Raw genomic sequence first — 16,906 nt, 5'->3', positions numbered from 1 at the left:
CGCTGCGGGCGGCGCTGGCCTCGGCGGCGGCGGGGGCGCCAGGTGGGCTCGGCGTGCCGGGCTGCGCGGCGAGGGGCGGCGGGGCCGCCTTGGGGCCGCTCCGCGCTGCTCGCGGGGCTCCGCAGGGGTCGCGGCCGTGGTGTGGCGGGGGCGCGGTCCCGGGGTCGGGAGCGCGGTCCCGGGGTCGGAGCGCGGCGGCTCCGCGGGGCTGGCGGGGTCGGGCTGGTGGGGCCGTGCGGCCGAGCAGAGCCCGGAGTGGGGCCCGGCCGGGGGCGGCTCAGCGGCTCCGTGCCCCCGGCCCCCGGGCCGTCGAGGGGCGGCGGTGGGGTGAGGCCGGGTGGCGCTGGATGGGTCAGATCGGAAGGGACCACAGTGGTCATCGGGTCCAATCTCCCTGCTCCAGCAGGGTCATCCCAGAGCACATGGCATAGGATTGTGTCCAGACAGCTCTTGAATATCTCCGGTGAGGGAGACTCCGCTGCCTCTCTGTGGAATCCGTTCGGTGCGCGGGCAGCCGCACACTTAGAGAAGTTCTTCCTCAGCTTCAGGTGGAACTTCCTGTGCATCAGTTTCTGCCCATTCGCTCTTGTGCCCATTCACTCAAGCCGGCCTCCATCCTCTTTGATTCCCTCTCTTAGACACTTGCAGACGTTGATGATGTCACCTGCAGTGCTTTCTTCTCCATGTGTCAGTGCCCTGTTCCTCTCAGCAGGGCATCTGCAGGGAGAGGCGAGTTTATTCAGTGTTTTTTAGGGGACCGGTGCTGCTTTAGAATGCAATGGCTCCCGTCAGTGCAATAAAATTCCTCTTTAGGTGACAGGGGAAGGGGAATTTGCCCTTTTCTGTGTTTTCGAACTTACTTAACTTTAAATGAAAGTTGAATGGGACTTGAGTTTGCAGCAGATGGAGCTTTAAAATAATTTGGGCATGTAAAATAGTTTCTTGTCTTCTTGAATCTTTTTTCTTCTTCGATCACAGTTGTGATTCTGTGCATTCCTGAAGGACTGAAATTGAAGTGGTAGAACAAGTGCAGTTCTCTGGTGTCAGGCAGACCTGAGAGCTGATAAACAAGACCCTTTGTTTGAATGCTGTGACGAGTTAGAAAGGAGCACACCTAAAGACAAAGCACTGTGGTACAGCCTGTTTAAATAAAATGTGTATGTGAACGTTAGCAAAGCCTAGAACAGTCTTCTGTTGCAAGCCTGAGCTGTGTAAGAGCACAACAGGAGAACCAAAGCAAAAGTAATTCAGCATCTGATGGATTATAATTAGTGATACCAAAGGGGTGCCCTATTGCCACACAAAATGGACATTGACTTTCTTTTTTGCTCCCCTGGTTTGCAGTGGCTTTTTTTTTTTTTTTTTTGAGAGCCCTTACAATATCGGAGGGTACTGAGCAGGTACAGGCTGACTGGAAGGAACAAGTGGCTTTATACCATCATGGCTGCTGTCTCCTCAAAGTGTGGGATTCTCACTCACATTTGCCCTTGGTTGTTCTGCAGGGGGAAAGACCCCTACAAATTCCAGTTACTTCCACTAAGCCCTGCATGCGTAAGAGTCCTCTTGGTTCCTCCTCTTTGATATCAGTCCTTTTCCTCTGTGTTTCTTTTCCTTTCTCCCTCCAGTGCACCAGCAGCTGTCTGCTTTCTCTCAGCAAGTGCTGAGAGAAAATGCTCAGAAAATGCTTCTTTTATTGCAGTGTCACCAGGATGCAGCTGAGAGCAGTGCTCTGAGCAGTCCAGGTTGGCCATGTTGCACTATAGCAGGTGGGAGAATGTTCTGTGCATGTACTTCAGCATCAGCAAAGCCTCAGTAAAAGGGAGGCTTTATTTCCTTTTTCTGGTCATCTTTCCAATTGTGTGTATGTATGTCTCCCCTTTCTTTCTCACTTTCCATTACAGAAAACAGGATTTGACTTCTGGAAGTGCTTGGGTCATTTTTTTCACCTCTCCTTCCATTCCAACCGTAGATTTCCTTTAGTGTTTTTCCCCTGTTTTCATGTTTTGAAACTTAACATTGTTATTAAAGAATCAATTTAAACTTTAATGAAGCACAGTGCTTTCATTTATAAATGTTAATGCCTTAAATACATGCCTAGTTTTCCACAACACTTAAGCCTACTTTAAGCAGTGATAGTTTCTCAAGGGTAGCAGGGCCAAGAAGGCCGTTGGGGGATTTATTTGGAATCATTTATTTCAACAGAAATTAAAGAATAGCACAGTCTACATGATTTCTTTTCATAACCTATAAGATGTGTAACCTGTTTTTCTATAAAAATATAACTAGTTCACTTAAAACAATTTTAAGAGTCTGTTGAATTCAGTCCTTTAGTACATTGGAGACTCAATAGTGAGTGTAAATTGCTAGTATTTAATTTAAAAATTTACATGATTTGTTGGGCCAGGTGGCATGCAGTGAGGCATTAGTCAAGTCATTCTGCCCAAAGTTTAGAATTGTGTTCTAGGGAGAACTCTTTGTTATGCAACTTTGGATGACTACTGCAGCTATTAGTAATGAGTGATTTCTTTGGTGTGGGGTATCCAGAGGTTTTATATCAAAGTGTCGAAGTACTGGTGGAGGTGCTTGTATCCTTGACCTGTCATCAAAACAAGAATTTGTTGAAATTACATTGCCCTTACTCGTAAAGCATGATCCAGCTTGGGTTCTGGCTTGAAGACAGTAAGTGCTTTCATGGATTAGAGGCTTGAAGGAATCAAAGGGGGCATAAAAGGCCTGCACTAAAGGTCTGAGGAGCACAAAGCTCCCAGTGGAAGTGGATATCATTTACTGCTTCTGTTAAAGGAAACTGCAGTTTCAGCACTTCAGGAGTAGCTCCTGCAGATGCATTGAGGACATATTAGAAAAATTATGTGACTCTGGATTTTTATTCTCCTCAATAAAGGTGAGCCATGTCTTTCCATTCTGGGCGAGGATGTCCCCGTGGCCAGGGGGGACCAGGAGCAAGAACTTCAACACAGACCTACCGCCCTCAGAACCTGCGGCAGCTTCACCCACAGCAGCCCTCCGTGCAGTACCAGTATGAGCAGCAAACCGCCCCTCCGACAACCTACTCCAACCCTCCTGCCACCGGGTACATGCCTCCCAGGCCAGACTTTGTGCCCTATCCTCCTCCAGTGCCCCCTTCCACGCAAAATCCCATCAGCCAATGTCCCATGAGGCCACCGTTTCCAAACCACCAGATGCGGCAGAGCTTCCCAGTGCCTCCGTGTTTCCCTCCCGCTCCTCCACCAGTGCCAAACCCTAGCAACACTCCTGTGCCAGGAACACCTGCTGGACAAAGCACCTTTCCTTACATGATGCCTCCCCCCACAGTACCGCACCCTCCCCCGCCACCGGTCATGCCGCAGCAGGTCAGCTACCAGCCCGTGTACTCGGCGGGGTACTCGCAGCAGTCCTTCCCGCCGCCCAGCTTCAGCAGCTACCAGCACAGCTCCGGCTCCTTCCCGAGCAGCGCTGCCAGCAGCAGTGCCGGCAGCAGCCACTTCCGGCACACGGGGCAGTACCAGGCAGAGAAGGCCCAGAGCGAGCGGCGCTCCCCGGACAGGAGCAAGCACTACGATGAGCACCGGCACCGCGAGCACGGGCACATGCACGGCGACAGGCACCGCTCCGCCAACCACGGCGATCGTCGGGATCGCGGCCGCAGCCCGGATAGGAGGAGGCAGGAGAGCAGTCGGCACCGCGCGGATTATGACAGAGGAAGGATATCGCCTCATCACAGAAGTTATGAGCGAAACAGGTAACTCTTATCTGCCTCTGCCTGCAGGGGGGAGATGTCATCAGCGGTATGTGTTTGCATCAGTGTTCTTGCCTTACCCTTGTTCGTCCCTCTAGCTCGGGAAGTAGCCAGTAGTCAGGTCTCATGGCAAAATTACTGTTTAGACACCTTCCAGGTGCACTGCTTTGCCTCACGGCTGTGAGCTGGCAGACTTGTTGCTCTTGTCCACAAAGATAGTTTTCAAACAAGAGCTTTGTTGCATCCCACTGAGTGGATTGTTGAGTAGTGCTCTATTGGAATAAGATCCCAGTATTAGCAGGTAGATTGTGCCTGGGCTCATCTGACCTTTGCTTCTGGGCCAAAGGCGGCAACTGTGGTGTTTCACCTCAGATACACTTTTGGCTGGCTGGATGTTGCAGCTGGGCACTGAAACAAACCCAGGCTTGTAGAAACTTAGTTTACCTCAGGTGGAAGGGCTTCAGGCGATGGTGAAGAGGAAAAGGAGATGGATTCTGCAGAGGGTTTGATCCAGAGTTTTATTCCATGGTCACAGACATCTGAATCTTGGTAACAGCTCCAACAGAATACTCACCGCATGGTCCTGGCTGAATTTAAGCCCAGGAACAGGGAGAGGGGAAGGGACAGGTGAGCACCAACCAGGTGGGAGGAGGAGGTTCTCAGGGAACTAGGGACACATAGACGGGCCTATGACCCCAGGCCTGGGGGCATCTTTCAAACTTGACCAACTACATGATGGCCTTGCTGTAATGTTAAGACTGATTGACAGAACTCACTCAGCAAGGAGGTGAGGGGGAAGGGAGAGAGGTATTGCCACACCTGGGAAGTAAAACAGGAAGTAGGCTCACACTGCAACAGTGCTCAACATATTTACCTTAGAAATTTATGCACATGTGGCAGGAAAATAGAGTTGGTACTCTAAAACTATGGAAGGTTGAGTCTTCCAAACAATTAACCCCCAGCACTTCAGATTTCAAGATTTAGAAACCAGAGTTAGGGTGCCAGGTGATACTTTCTTTCAGTAAGCCTTGTATTTGCAGAGAATACTGACTTAGTGAGGTTTATAGTCTGATAGGGGCCCATAGCTAATCCTTTCAGTAAGGTGTTTTAGTGAAGAGCATGCTATGTTCAGAGTAAAAACCTCAGCAAGCCAACCCATGATCTCAAGAGGACTGAGGTGAAAATGGGTATGGGTGAGTTGTAGATTTCACTGATGTCATTCAGACTGTGCACTACTTCTTTTGGGATTTATCACGAAATGTCTCTCCCTCTTCTTCATGGACACAAATAGCTTGGAAATTATGCGCTGACCTGATGTAATCTGCTGTGGTGTGTTTTAGAGCAAACCATCATCAGTTAAATCTTTCTCATGTCTTAGATTTGTTCTGTGTGTAGCCCTTTATGTGTCTAATGAGCTTTGCCAAAATATTCAAAGAGCTACTGGAAAGTAAAGTATTTATCAGGGTTCCTGGATCACATGCTCTTAATTTTAAAAGCTCAGAATTTTTTTATACCACCTGTAAAACATGAATTTGCACATAAAGCCTGCGTTAGTGAAGCCCTTTTGATTTAGATATGCAGCGACTTAATTACAGAACTTTAAGACACCTGTGTTCAAAAAAAACCACACCAGCCTTACACTCAGTAAGTTTACTTTGATTTTTGAAAAAGGATTTTTGTAGAACTGAATGCAACTGGCATTAAGACACTGTCCTTTTCTGTATGACATGCTTGTGGAGTTTTCTCCTTTTTTCTGCATAATTTCAAACTTCAGTTTTAAGTTTTAAAAATGCATGTTTTCAGTAGCTTCTTTCTCAAACACTTTTGGATTGCGGCTTTAGGCCAACAGCTTCCAGACCTACTTGATAATGTATCCACTTATTTTGATTCAGAACTGTTTGCCAGACTTGAGGTTGATTTTTTTGTGCAGCATCTGTCTCTCAAGCAAATTAGATGGCATAGAGTACGCTCTCTCTGAAGATGGAAATCCATGCCTGAACAAGACACCAACAAACAAGGATAAATGGGGCTGGGGAAAAACTATAGATGATTTATCTGAACTTTCTGCTTTGTAAATTTGCATTGTTTCCTATTATGAGTGTGGAAACAAACATATATACATGTCCATAAATAATTTTTACATATTCTGTTAACCTACCAAGCCACTTGAGGCACCTGTTTATAATTCTTAGTGTATCAGCAGACTAGAAGTTTTAACAGATGCACAATGACTTACCAGCTGTTAGCAGAGTATAAAGCTGCCTGTGTGGTCTTTCCTGCCTAATAAATACAGTAATTTCATGGAATCATTTAGGTTGGAAAACATCTTTAAGATCATCAAGTCCAACCGGTGACCTAATGCTGCTAACTCCTCCACTTAATTGTGTCCCTAAGTGCCACACCTACATTTCTTTAAAGTGCCTTCAGGGATGATGATACCACCACTTTCCTGGGCAGCTGTTCCATTGCTTGATAACCCTTTGGGTGAAGAAATTTTTCCTGCTGTCCAAATAAAATCTCCCCTAGTGCAGCTTGAGGCTGTCTCATTCTGTGCTTGTTACTTGGCAGAAGAGGCTGACCCTCACCTGGCTACATGCCCCTTTCAGGCAGCTGTAGAGAGCAACAAGGTCTTCCCTGAGCCTCCTTTTCTCCAGGGAATACAACCCCAGCTCCCTCAGCTGCTTTGCCATTTATAACAGGGGAAGAGGAAAAATGGTAAGAAGTCCCGTGGGGAATTCATAGATGTCACCTCTGCATGGTGTGAATTAACCCTAGTATTGAGAGAGCTGGCTTTGTGACAAAGGGGGAGGACACGGACGCTTGGCTGTCTTTTACAAGTTTCTTGAAGGTCAGTGTTAAGAACATCTGGGTTTTTAGCAGTCGGCATGTGGATGTCATTTTGTATAACATGATCGTAGGCTGCTGTTCTGTTCCTTTCAGGTGTAGAATGTATGAAATGCCAGATTTCTCATTTAACTCATTTTTTGAACTTTTCAAGGGAGCGGGAGAGGGAGAGGCATCGGCACCGTGACAGCAGAAGATCACCATCACCAGACAGATCCTACAAAAAGGATTACAAGAGAGCAGGAAGGTAAGGAAGGCTGCATGTGGTCTCATGAGCATTTGAGGCTCTGTGCATCCACTCACGTGAGGTTTTGTGTATGCATGTGAAACCCAGAAAAGATGAGTGTCTTAAATTCATAATCATCTACTGATACATGCCAGTTATCTCAAGACCTTGTAGAGTTAGAAACAGGATTAATCTCTGGAGACAGGGAGTTTCATTGCTGTGTCCTAAAGACTTTCTCTTAAGTCTTCTAGTCTGTAAAGTACCAAAATTATTTAGAGTCATTCTAGATTATCTTTTAGAGGCTTTTCTTATATTGCTTTCCTTTCTGAAAGGTGAAAATTTTGCAACATTATTCGTTTTGTAGGCAGAGGAGATGAAAAAAAGTAGGTAGTTTCCTTACTCCTCTTTCAAAAGCATTACTCTTGTGATGCACTTTGTGTTGTTCAAAGGTGTGTTAAAATAACAAAAGTGTTGATTCTGTAGAGTCCTTTTAATAAAACTCAAGTTCTTTTGTCATACCAATAGTTTGTGGGCTGTGCTTTGAAATTTCTTGCTGTAACTTCCAGTTATGACTGATGTGACTTAGTTTTTACCAATGAGTTCCTAACTTAAAAGGAATTCACCTAGAGTGCAAGTAGGAATTTTAATTTAAAATGGCATATATTTTTTATTTTATTTATTGAACATGTCTTAAAATAAAAAGCACATCAAATTTTAAGTCATTTTTATAGTAGTTCAAAACTACAAATTACTCTTGTACTCTTTATGGTGCAAAAGTAAAAAACTTTAAAAACTGGAGCGGCAACTGGATTTTGCTACAATGTATATGATAGAATGACTTACTGATCTGAAGCAAACTGGTTTTCATTTTAAAATAATAAAGAGAATTGCTTTTGTTTGCTTTCTCCCACTAAGCCGGTCTCCAAGCAGAGAGAGAAAGAGAACCCGGTGGGAGGAGGACAGAGAAAGGTGGTCTGAGAACCAGAGCTCCAGTAAAGAGAAAAATTACACTGCTGTCAAAGACAAAGAATCAGAAGAGAATGCATCTGAAAAAAATGAAGAGGAAGATGAGGAATTGCTCAAGCCAGTCTGGGTTCGCTGTACCCATTCTGAAAACTATTATTCCAATGACCCTATGGATCAAGTGGTATGTCAGCGAGAACTCTAAAATGACTGCAGACAGTCCTTTATAATATGAACCTCTCAGCAGGATCATAATTTTGTGTCATTTAATTCTTCTCTCTTCCCAATCATCTCAGTCTTTTAATCCTGTTAGGGCTTCATTTGTTGTTGTTCTTTGTTTTTGTCAGTTCCTTCTGTCTGTTGGCATTCAGATAAGTGGTACATGGAAGAGGCATACCTTTTTTCTTGTCTTCACGGGGGAGAGATCTATTTTTTCCCTGTTATACCCTGTGTTTAACCTGTGAGCAAAAATGCCTCAAGCACCATATATTCCTGCAAATTTGCTAGAAGTGCTATACCAGCAAATGAAATAATTTCTCTGCTAGTTCACCTGGTGAAGAAATGTAATAATATGCTAGAGCTTTATTAGGTATTCCCATGTTTCACTGAAAGATCTGTCTTTCCCACCTTTTTGGGTTTTTTCATGAAATGCTGATAGATGTTGACTTCTTGTGCTATTTTAACACTGTCCTTTTCTTGTTCTGTTGTTGTTCTAATTTTTTTTATTAACAGGGGGACTCTACTGTGGTAGGAACAAGCAAGCTCCGGGATCTGTATGAGAAGTTTGACGAGGAGTTAGGAAAGCGACAGGCAAAGGCCAAAGCAGCCAGGCCACCATGGGAGCCACCAAAAACCAAGCTGGATGAAGATTTAGGTAGGCTGAAATGGTGACAAAGGTCTGAAATTGACTAATCTGTAGTTAACCTGTTTTGGCAGCTTTGTGTGTTTAATAACATTGGTAAGTCATTTTAAATCTCCCCTTTGTATATCATATCCATGGGAGTTTTACTGTAGCTTTTGATGGAAGTAGGGCTAGATTCTTTACCCAGAAAGCCTAGGGGGAAATAAGGAGCACTGAGCACTACCAAATGCTAGTTTCTTCCATGGCATGAAACACCCCGAGCATGATCAGATAGTCCAGAGAATGGCACTTGAGAGGCTTTAAGGAGCTCCTGGTTTTACATTTCTAAAGAGCGAGCAAGAGCAGTGGTGATAGACTCTGTGCTGTAGAAGCAAACATCTGAGATTTTCTTCAGTATTGTATTTTTGTTGTGCAACTCTGCTTAGTATGGTCAGACATCTGCAGAAGTATCACTTTTCATAACATACATCATCTGCATTATCTTGTTCCACCTATATGGATCTTCTGACAGTGAAATACAGTGAAGATCCTGTATGGATCTTCTGACAGTGAAAATCCAGCAGCATCAAGTACTGAGGAAGTACTGGTTGAATTAGCAGGCCAGAGGTTTTTATAGCAATTTGTCTCCTCAGAAATCAGTGAAAGCTATTTTTCTTGCTTTGTTTTGTGAAAATTGTTGTTCTTTTCATACTTCCAGCATTTTAGTGTTTCATAGTGTGTTTTTTAGTCAGTTGCTTTAGTTCAAGAAATTTGTAGGCATATCATGATAATTTAGATGCTCTGTTGGGTTTGTTTTTTAGGTATTGCTTCATGTTGGCCAGGTGAGCTGCTTCAAACTCTCAGGTCTCATCTTAGTAACTCATTAAAAAGTTGCATATCAAAAATTCCAAAGCTAAAATACAGGCATAATTACATGGTTACATGCTGATGGTATAAAAAGATGCAGTGAAGAGGACAGAAAAAAACTAAATACAGATGAAATAAAATGTGGACTTACTTTTGTAAAGGAGTTCTTCACATCTTTTTGAAGAGTGAATTTGCGTATATTTAAACTCCTTCAAGAATCTCTAGCAAAGTTAGCTGTAGGGTTTTTTAGGTGTTTTTTTATGTGTGGATGAATCAAGGATATGGCTGCTACACTCAACATACCTGTGTAAATCCCTTATTCCTTAGATCTCTGAGGAAGAAAGCCTGCTGCTCCAGGCTAAAATATGATAGAGCCAAGGGCAACTTCTGCATTTTCTTTTTCCTCTCTTTCTGGAGAACCCTCAGGCTCTATGTCTTCGCTGTTCCCCTGGGCTGAGTTGGTGTCGATGCCAGCTTCTCCTACAGCCATGTCGTGTCTAGTAGTTTGTCTTATTTTGTACTTCATTAAAGGCTGTCTCTGTTCTGGCTTGTGTTAGCAGCAATCATGTGTTGCAGTGGGATAGCAGTGCCCTTCAAGAACGCATTTGGATCATGAAAGGCTGATGATGGAACAAATTCTTTCCTATGAGGACAGTGAGGCAGTGGAACAGGTTGTCCAGAGAAGTTATGGGTGTCCTGTCCCTAGCAATGTTCAAAGCCAGGCTGGATGGGGCACTGAGCAGCCTTGTCTAGGGGGTGGTATCCCTCTCCATGGCAAAGGGATTGGAATTGAACAGTCTTTAAGGCTCCTCCCAACCCAAACCATACTATGATTGCATAATTTCCATACATTACATTGAAAAGTTCTGTGTTAGTCTTTTGAAACTCCACCTTACTCTCACAGGTTCCATGCATATTTTGCACCTGAAAATAGACATCAGTATTAATCAGATGTATATCAGAAACTTTTGAAATTTAAGTTATTTGTATGAATATACGTGCGCACTTCGTGAGGAACCTATTTCAGCTGGGCATAGATGGCCTATGTAGACCATGTGTTCCAAGGATGTATTTTATGCCAAATTATGAACTGTAAAAATACATTTTGAAAACAAAAAAGGGACACATTTTCCTAGTGATGCTCTTTCATTTTCTCTCTCTCCTTTTTCTTTCAACTAAGGAGAGTCTTATGTTCAGTAAAAATGTGTACTTTGAAACCACAGTTTCACAGTATTTGAATAGTAATATATTTGCTCTGATGTCAAAACTTAAAAAATGGAAGAAACTTTGCATTTTATTCCAAGAATAAAATAAGCTTTACTTGCATACTGGTAAATGTCTTTGCTAGGAAGGCATTTATTTAAATTGTAGCTGAGGATATCTGTGGAAATGAGTGACTACAATTACATGCAAAAGAAAGGGAGTCATTCCACGGTACCACAGGAGATTAGAGATATTGAGTTCAAGGTTTTTGGGTAGGTTTTTTTTTTTTTTTTTGTTTCTTTTTTTTTTTTTAATGTTAACTCCAGACTTTAATTCGTGATAGAGAGTACATTGCTATGGAGAAGAGGGCATGTGGAAGTGTTTTTCAGCCATCTTTCTTTCTTCTGTGTGAATCAGAGAGCTCCAGTGAGTCAGAGTGTGACTCCGAAGATGACAGCAGCTGCTCCAGCAGTTCAGATTCGGATGTTATTGACGTCATTGCAGAAATTAAGCGTAAAAAAGCACACCCTGATCGTCTCCATGAGGAATTGTGGTACAATGATCCAGGACAGGTAGGGTGTGAGTGAAAAGTACTGGGTGTCCAAAGGTCATTCTCCCAATACATTGAAAATTTTGTTGTCAAACATGCAGAGTGCATTTCAAAATGCTTTCTTTACCCCTGTTTTCCCTTTTCTCTCTCATCTTCAAAGCACTTCACTTTTGATTTCAACAGTGTGGTTCCAGCTAATTAATCCTGGGGATTATTCAGTTGGAATTATGTCTGACAGCGTTAATAAAAGCTGAATGCTAACAATGTGCTAATGCTGTCCTTTTAGCCTTGAGATAAAGGTACACAACTGGAGAAAAGGCAATGTGTTTACATCCTTTACAAATTTTTCACCTTAAGCTCTTGGCTCATAATGATAAATAATGTTTTAAATATGCAGTTAATGCTTCTAATTTCTTGTCTAATGGTTCTTTTGTAATTGCATGGAGATTGTAGTTCTCATTAAATGTAATTGCTGAGCTCATGAAGTGCTGTTTTGAATGTACACATTGCATAGAAGAGTAGTTTTTGTTTGCAAATCCACTCTCTTCATCTTTCTTACTTAAGTATTTTACAATCTATTCTCTTATTTCATGTGGCACCTCAGGAAATTTATTTTTCTGTCACTTTGTGGGATGTATGAGTTTAGCATGCAACAAATCATAATGTGAAGAGATACTGGAATGCATATTGCCACTGTGGTAATTCAAAAGTCTGTTGAATATTCTATTACAGATTCATATTTATGCTTCTAGTTAGAAAAATGATTGAGCATAGCTAGCTGTTTTTATTTGTATGGAAAACAAAATTAGCAAACTGTTCAGATATTTAACAGAAAAAATTACGTAGCTCTTGGGCACACTTGAAAGTAATGTTCTGTGAAGAATATTAGCAGAAAAAAAGGGAAATGGCTGTAGAAGGAATAGATACAGGAATGTTTGGTATATGAATTTCCTGCTGAAAAACGTACTTTACCAAAAACTTTCTTGAGACTGACTCTTGATCTTTCTTGAAAAGGCTAAAATCAATCATGGTGAGCCTGTCAGTGCTGTACTATTTCTGTGTAGATGTTATTTGAAAACATTTTATGAAGTTTTCATAGGTATTTGTCTGCTTTCTGTCAATAAATAAAACAGGAATGATTGCCATGCACTCTGACATGTACAGGTACACCATCTGACATGGAACTAGATTTGTGGGATGGATCTTCCCAACCCTTCAATCTGAGAAGCTTGTTTGTTAACTTGGATAATCTCCAGCAGTGCTGAGAGTTTCCAGAAAATAAATTGTTAAATTCAATGCCTCCACAGTGGCTTTTGCCTTACAAATGTGATCTGCTTGTTTGTGTTGCTCTGTTGGTCAGAGAAGGCATTGCCTATGTAAATTTGTGATCTCTCACCATCATTTTACCATCAATTCATGATGACCCTCTGCAATCTCTGCATTTTTTTTTCTATGAGCAGTGTTGTTGGGGACAAGATAGATATGTATCTGATTGCTTCTCAAGTCTTGGGCTTTACAGGTGCTTCACATCTCTCTCAGTGTTGACCTGTGCATTTGAAATAACAGAGGCTGTATTTGTGCGGAGCAGTTCTAAGAATTAAGGATGACAATTTTCAGAAATATGTGATGATTTTTTAAATAGCCTCAGTGGGTGCTTGGTTTTGGAGCAATGATGAGCAATTAGCTGTTGACTGCTTTTTTAATTCTCTTCTGTCGTGTTGCAGTACAAGCCAGTGAGAAAGATGCCTCTGCCTATGAGCATGACTCTATTTCTTTGAACCTGTTCTTTCCTCGAGGGTCTCAGAGTATGGGAAAAACTGTGTGAACAGCAACTTGTCACGTCACCCCATTGTTAAGATTGTGTGACTAAGTTTTCAAAGGAGTAGGGAAGTGTCCTGCTTCTTATACTCCTTTGCACATATGCATTGTGCCAGTCTGAAGAAACTGACGTTAACATCAAAACTTAAATGTTGCATCCGTATCCCAGCTGCCTAAAGCTAACAATGACAGTGGTTTTGTGATTCTTCCTTCCTGTGGTATCTTCATGTTATATCTAACATGTGATGATGCCATTTAGCCCCACTGTGGATGCTGTTTATGTTTTCAGACTACTTGTCTGAATGGAAAGTTCTGCTGGTTTTTCTATTGCATTGCAAGTTTATTGTTTGTTTGGTTTTTTTTTTCTCTAAGGCTAAAAGAAGTTTTGTGACTGTGCGTTCACAGGGTTTTTGAGATGAGGGAAGAGATGAGAATTTGACTCCATATTTCAGAAGGCTTGATTTATTATTTTATGATATATATTACATTAAAACTATACTAAAAGAATAGAAGAAAAGGTTTCATCTCAGAAGGCCAACTAAGCTAAGAATAGAAAGGAATGAATAACAAGGGTCTGTGGCTTGAAGAGAAAGAGAGCCAGCTCTGCCGTGATTGGCCATTAATTCCAAACATCCACATGAGGCCAATCACAGATCCACCTGTTGCATTCCATAGCAGCAGATAGTCATTGTTTACATTTTGTTTCTGAGGCCTCTCAGCTTCTCAGAAGGAAAAAATCCTAAGGAAGGATTTTTAATGAAAAGATGTGTGCAACAAAGTTTAACTTCTTGGATTCAGGCTTTGATTAAAAACTGGGGTTGGGAACTTAATTTGCTTTTCTGGTTTGTTTCTGGGCTTCTTATGTTGGATTTCTGCAATGAGCATAATGTTAGAGCAGAAAGCTTAAGGCTGTTGCAGTAGTTGATAGTCTGCATTGATCTTTGTCATAAAAGTGAAAAGAAAGACACCAGCTTTATGATGTATTGCATTGGCCCTTTTTGGTATAGGCACTTGATGCACCCATACAGAATACTCAAGTGGTATTTTTTCCTCTTTTATCTTTTTTACTGATCTTTTCACAGGATGGATTTGAAGTGTTCCCATCAGTTCTTTAAAGCACCAAGTGAAATACTTGAATGGCCTGCATTTTAGAGGATAGCCATGTTCCATGGCAGAGGGCTTAGTCGAGGATTGGTTTTTCCATCAGAGAACTCAGTGGAACTGTTTAAATAGGGAGAATTCAGCATGTAAATATTGACACATGCATGTTTAGGACCTGAATTCTGTTTTAGGCAGTCAGCATGCTGTTTGTGTATAAGCAATGGAAAAGAGGTATATTATAGCAGGGTGGTAGAATTCTGCTGTGAATGTTTTCCCATCTTGTGCTTCTGAAACAGTGATGGAGTTCTGATGCTGCTGTGTATTATACCTCAGTGTTTTTGGTTTTATTGGCTTAAGAACATCCACTTAATCTAAGCATGACAGGCTTTTAGAAGCATCAGCACTCAGGGCATTAAAACCAACATACTTTTCCAAAACCACTTTTCAATAAACCAGAATCCTATTTTGTTTTTGACAGATGAATGATGGACCTTTGTGCAAATGCAGTGCTAAAGCCCGGCGAACAGGAATAAGACATGGCATTTATCCTGGTGAAGAGGTATTAGTAATTCTAAGGATTGCAATTATGAATACAAACTTGCAGCTGTATACTCCTGCTTGGGTTGATTTGAGGGGGTTTTCCCACGATTTATGGGCTGAGTGAAAAAAACCTCTTATGCAGCTTCAAATCACTTAGTTGCATAACCTCATATTTATAATATAATACTGGTAATGAAATCCACCTGGAAATACAGAAAACTTTTGCCTGTGTTTGTTTAGTTTTAGGTTTGTTTGGGGTTTTTTTTTTGAGTTTCTGAAACATGATTGTGTTAATAGAAAAGAATTGTGATCAAAGATCTGCTATCTTCAAATGGATGAATGTGTTGTGAAGGGCCCACTTTGTGAAGTGATTGCTTTAAAAGAAAAGTAAATAGTAATTCTGCTGCTGAAAGAAGCAGGAGGCTTGTCAGGAGGAATTCTTGCCTTAGCATGTAGGCTTTACTGCTTATCTTCATAGTTTTTCTTGAAAAATTTTATTTTTCAGTTGGCCTTCTTACATATATTTACTGAAACAATTGTTTGTTTGTCTGCAGTTAAGGAGTTATGAACGTTTCTGTGAATTATTTGAATTCAGAAAATTCACTTTGGTCTGAAGCTTACTATAAATTTCTCCAGTTCAGGATCTGTTCCTCCCCATGTTGCATCTAGGGTTCTTGCAGAAAAGGAACAAAATTTAGGAGGCGAAAACTACTATATATAAAACTTGCTGCATGAAGGCAGCTGCTCCCTGGAACAATGCCATCTGAGAATCCCAGGTTTCACAAAATCTTCTTGGATATACTGCTTTTCACAGTGTCCAGTAGGTGGAACTGCCTACTTTTGAGCTAGCTTGTTTGCAGCTGCCTTGTTGAAGCTGTGAGAAGCTTTTTTTGGGGCTTAAGAACCACCTTCCTTACTGCCAGAGCAGCGTAGTGGTGTAGCTGTCTTGCCATCACCACCGGCCAGCTTTTGTCCTGCAGTTCAGAAGAGCACCCTGCTCACTGCAGTCGTTTTATTCTTTTTCCTAGTGTATTCCAAACAGGCTGGTGGCAGCCTCTGAACCACAAGATGTATGTAGGGCATATGAAAAAGTGATTTTGTCTGACTGTTGAGGGGTTTAGGTCTTTTACACAGGACTGTTTCAGAACAAGCTGGAAGGAAACACGAAATCACAAGTGTCTGGCTGCCTTTGGATCTCAAAGTGAAGCATTACAACCTGGGAGATAAGAGTGGCATTACCAGAGCCACCTCTGTGATGATAGACTAATCTCTTCAGGTCTCAGATTTCCCCCAAGCAGATGAGCTGATACCTGTCTATCTTGATGATGTACTTTGAGATCTTCTCATGTGATGTCCAGGCTCCTCTTTGTGCGCTTTTAAAATGTGTTTCCTGAAAAAGATTTATATAGGAGGGGAAATCAGTCTGGAACAGCTAACTGTTCTGTGTAAGAGAGATGGAGAGTTAAATGAAAAAAAAAAACAAAAACCTTTTTTGCTTTTGAATAACTTTAAAAATATTTGTTAATGTGAAAATGGAGAAAAGGCCACACTTTCCTCCTTCCCAGAATGCTTAATTATGACTACCTGCTTTTATTTAATTTTTCCTAATGCATATTTCATGGTTATTAGAAATGCTTTATTCTCTCTTTTAATCTAAATTTGCCTTGACTCTACACATAATTCTACTTATCTCTTTCTTTAAGCCCATTAAACCATGTCGTCCCATGACCAACAATGCTGGAAGGCTGTACCACTACCGAATTACTGTGTCACCTCCCACAAATTTCTTAGTAAGTACTTTATAAATAATTCAAACTAGGACTTTGATTTTGTTTTCTGTGACAAAAGTCATACTGCTTCTTGCTTACTCCCTGGTGGTTTTGTTTGCTTTTTTAAGACAGACAGACCTACTGTTATTGAGTATGATGACCATGAATATATCTTTGAAGGGTTCTCCATGTTTGCACATGCCCCCCTGACAAACGTAAGTATGGCCATTGCTACATACTTCAAGTTTCAAACAGGGGATTTCTTTAGAAGGTGCTCATTCTCTCCTGAAGCAAAACATCTCTCTAACAACAATACATGTATGCTACAAACATCTTACTAGCACTGGGTACAGGGGAAAGATACTTGTGCTAATGAATCTCAGGTTTTGTCTTGACTGATTGTGGTAGGCAGTGTCTTTGAACTGTG

The 16,906-nt window shown here is 41.8% G+C and overlaps 1 protein-coding gene across 2 annotated transcripts in view; it reads left to right on the top strand.

Annotated features, from left to right (window-relative positions):
• The window catches only part of DROSHA (drosha ribonuclease III), a 72,214-nt gene continuing 55,308 nt past the window's right edge, over positions 1–16,906 (top strand). Inside the window, exons 1-9 of one of the 2 annotated variants that reach the window (XM_054284941.1) lie at positions 1–42; positions 2,903–3,760; positions 6,756–6,848; positions 7,743–7,974; positions 8,523–8,664; positions 11,119–11,273; positions 14,649–14,729; positions 16,414–16,500; positions 16,608–16,694. In XM_054284941.1, coding sequence (XP_054140916.1) covers positions 2,910–3,760; positions 6,756–6,848; positions 7,743–7,974; positions 8,523–8,664; positions 11,119–11,273; positions 14,649–14,729; positions 16,414–16,500; positions 16,608–16,694 — 1,728 coding nt within the window. In that variant the 5' untranslated portion in view covers positions 1–42; positions 2,903–2,909. Of the gene's footprint in view, positions 43–1,712; positions 1,767–2,902; positions 3,761–6,755; positions 6,849–7,742; positions 7,975–8,522; positions 8,665–11,118; positions 11,274–14,648; positions 14,730–16,413; positions 16,501–16,607; positions 16,695–16,906 lie in introns of those variants that run through there. The other variant, XM_054284942.1, reaches the window with a different exon arrangement.

This window comes from Melozone crissalis, unplaced genomic scaffold (assembly GCF_028551555.1).
Source record: "Melozone crissalis strain CALT ecotype California unplaced genomic scaffold, PUWL_Pcris_2 ptg000042l_1, whole genome shotgun sequence".
Lineage (NCBI taxonomy): Eukaryota > Metazoa > Chordata > Aves > Passeriformes > Passerellidae > Melozone > Melozone crissalis.
This window is presented reverse-complemented; position numbering and strand designations above follow the sequence as displayed.